The sequence below is a fragment of the Pteropus alecto genome, unplaced genomic scaffold (assembly GCF_000325575.1).
Source record: "Pteropus alecto unplaced genomic scaffold, ASM32557v1 scaffold93, whole genome shotgun sequence".
NCBI classification, from domain to species: Eukaryota; Metazoa; Chordata; class Mammalia; order Chiroptera; family Pteropodidae; genus Pteropus; species Pteropus alecto.
The window spans coordinates 744,575-747,476 of NW_006433381.1; the positions used below are offsets into that span (position 1 = coordinate 744,575).

Sequence of the window (2,902 nt, forward strand, 5' to 3'; positions counted from 1 at the left end):
TTCATTAATATAGACATCCACAACATATTTTGTTTGGTGAAAAAAAATACACAGTATCGAATAGCACTTATATTTGATCACTTTTACCTATACATATATCTATCTGGGTACACAGGTATAGGGAAATATCTAGGACATTCATCAAAGGGCTGACAATGTTTATATAAGTAATTTGTAGTTTAGTTTTTGTATTTTCCTCCATTTTTGATGGTTTAACAGTTTTGTATTTTCCTCCATTTTTGACGGTTTAAAAAGTAACTATACTTTTTTTATAAAAGGACTAAAGTCATCAAGGAAATAGACACATAGAGAATAGACCCTTAGGCAAACAGAGAGAGCAGGGACAGAGGTCAGGCCACTCCCTCTACTTTGCTGGTGTCTAAGACCTCTTCTTTCCCAAAGAAAACTATTTTGTGAATTAATTTATGCAGATAGAAGCCTATGCAAACTTCCATGCCTGTTTTTCTCATCACCAGTCTTTGAATATAGTTAAGGGTTCACTTAGGGCTGGATGTAACTCCTTACTGTGGCTCAGAGGGGTCATTGTGTTTGCCAGGGACCTCTTTTGACCTCTTCTCCTCTGTATGTGTTAGCTCCTGCAGGGTGATGATCAGATTCTCAAATACTTGGGCCATGTTACTCTCATTGTCACAGGTTTCCTTTGAGTGGCCCTTCTCACCAAATATGAACATTGGATTGTGTATTTTCACTTCCTGGATCTACGCATATCCCCAGAGCCCCCACTGGTGGAAGGAGACTGAGCCTAGGAATTGTTGGGGGAATCAATGACCAGCGTTTGATCCTGAGGTCTAACCCTGCCTCTGAGGGGAGGGGCAGCCATGTATGGAAATGGAGGGTCCTGAGACTCCACCAGGATCACATCCTCATCTGAGTCACTGAGGATATCATCTAGCTCGATCACATTGCAGTCAGCACTGCTGATCACTGTAGGCCGTGGGCCCTGAAATGCCACAGGGCTGGCTGTCCTCTCCATGATTAGCTCAGATCTCTTGGCCTGCTTCCATTTCATAAAACTGTCATCCCAATCCTCTTCCTCCTTTATCATCTTGATTAACTCCAGGAAATTGGGAAGACAGCCCTGTTCATTTGCATACATCTTGAGAAGATGTTTCAGCCTGAAGTGCATGTCCCTATTCAGCTCAGCCCACAAAAGGAGCTGGTGCAGGGGTCTGGTTCGCACTTTTCTCAGTTATGATCCTTGACTGAATAGCGTTCTGGAGCTGCACCTCTAAACGGATCACATAAAGGGAGGCTTTCTCCCCTTGAGCCTGTAAAGTACTGAAAAATTCACCATGGGTAGTGACACTGCTTTCAGACTCCCCAAACACCAATTTTATTGTGTACAAGAAATCTGCCACACTTACGGCTGGGGTTGGCTGCCTAGAGCAAACCTTCTGGACTGGGCTCCTAATGGTTTTCATCAGGTGCTTGAGCTTTTCTTCTTCCTGAGTACTCCAATCTGGCAGGACCCCATCGACTTTGATCAACCAGTTTTCAAAGGTTTCTTCCTCTTGGGCTGGCATCATCCTCCCTGAAAACAACTTAAAGTTTCTTTCTGCCATGTTGACCCTTAAAGGCCCAAGACTCTTCTCCTGGGACCTCAACATGGAATGGGCTCAAGGTCGCAAGGGTGCGTTCTGCCACTGGCTATTACCCACACGTGCAATGATGCTAGCCATGACAGAATGATCATCTATATATAACAAGATGCTCAGGCTTTTTAGAAAAGCCTAGTCTGCAGGAGGAATACCCAGAACTACAGTTCCCGGGCTGTGCTTCCCTTGTATCTCAATAGGAACTGTAAAGGGGCGGGGGGAGATAGGTCAATAAAGTAGCAGAGTGCAGGGAAGCAGTCTGCAGTTGCTTTCTCTACCTTCCTTAATGTCCTGCAGCACATTTTATATTTGCCCACTGCCCTAAAAATACCCTGGAGGAGACTGTCAATTACAACCTTCTGAGCCACATCCTTCCCCTCCCATCAGTTCTCCAAGAGGGAGGAGGAAAGGCAACTGTTGCTTTGAATTCTACGTAAAAAGTGTGTGGAGCTGAATTGGGCTCTCAAAATAGTATGCAATAGTCTGAGTCTCACGGCTTTGTGGTAATAAATAAGATCTTCATTAAACTCATGGTCTCAGGTTTTTTAACCACATCCCCTTTTCAAAGTTTGCCCTGTTATTTTTCAGATTCTTACATGAGCTCAAAAACAAGTGTGCGCCTTTATTTCACTTTCAGCCTCTGCAACAGGTGCCCTTCCTAAGAAAGTTTGCTTCCGGGGTAGGTCGACCCTCATCCACCAGGAACTGAATATCCCAGTCCTCAGGGCATCAAGCCTATGCCATCACGGAGGACAAGGCAGGGAAGAGAAGGGTCAGAAGCAGTCTCATTTCCTCATCCCTCTCCCTCTCTCCCCACCCCCAGCCTCCGCTGTAGCCAGACGGAAAATTCCCTCTCCCATCTTCTGAAAACAAGTCAAAGTGACCCTTCCATTACATTTTTCCAAGGAAATCGTTGGCCTACTAGCTCTGCAATCAGCCGTACAGAATTCAAGTTCAGATTCGGCTTTGATGGCCTTGCTTGGAGAAAGGGAATAGGAGTTGGACAGGCCACGCACACCCACATATTCCTCCCCAGGAGGAGGTGAGGAGATGCAAAGGGGGTTCGAGGCAGACAGCTTGAGATTCTCCCCACCCTGCGCCTCACAACACCACCCCCCCCCACACACACACACGAAAACACCCCTTCTCAACCCAGGCAAATCCTATGCACAGGGTAGCATCCAATGACACCCTTACCTCCTCCCTCTGCGCAGCCAGGCTACGGGAGTGCTCCTTCCCCTGCTCCACAGTTCTCCATTCCCCAAGCGGCGAGCAGCCCTGTCCTG

At 46.5% G+C, this 2,902-nt stretch overlaps 1 protein-coding gene and 1 long non-coding RNA gene across 2 annotated transcripts in view; both read right to left on the minus strand.

The window, feature by feature from the left end:
* The window catches only part of LOC112476957, an 8,948-nt gene extending 6,046 nt beyond the window's left edge, over positions 1 to 2,902 (minus strand). The window contains exon 1 of the long non-coding RNA XR_003045258.1: positions 2,814 to 2,902. This is a non-coding gene — a long non-coding RNA (uncharacterized LOC112476957). The remainder of the gene's footprint in view (positions 1 to 2,813) is intronic.
* Positions 11 to 2,750, minus strand: LOC102878548 (zinc finger CCHC domain-containing protein 12). Its single transcript, XM_015586558.2, is given in 3 exon segments — positions 11 to 682; positions 685 to 1,187; positions 1,189 to 2,750. Coding segments are annotated over 3 exon segments (1,176 nt in total). The 5' UTR covers positions 1,701 to 2,750; the 3' UTR covers positions 11 to 521.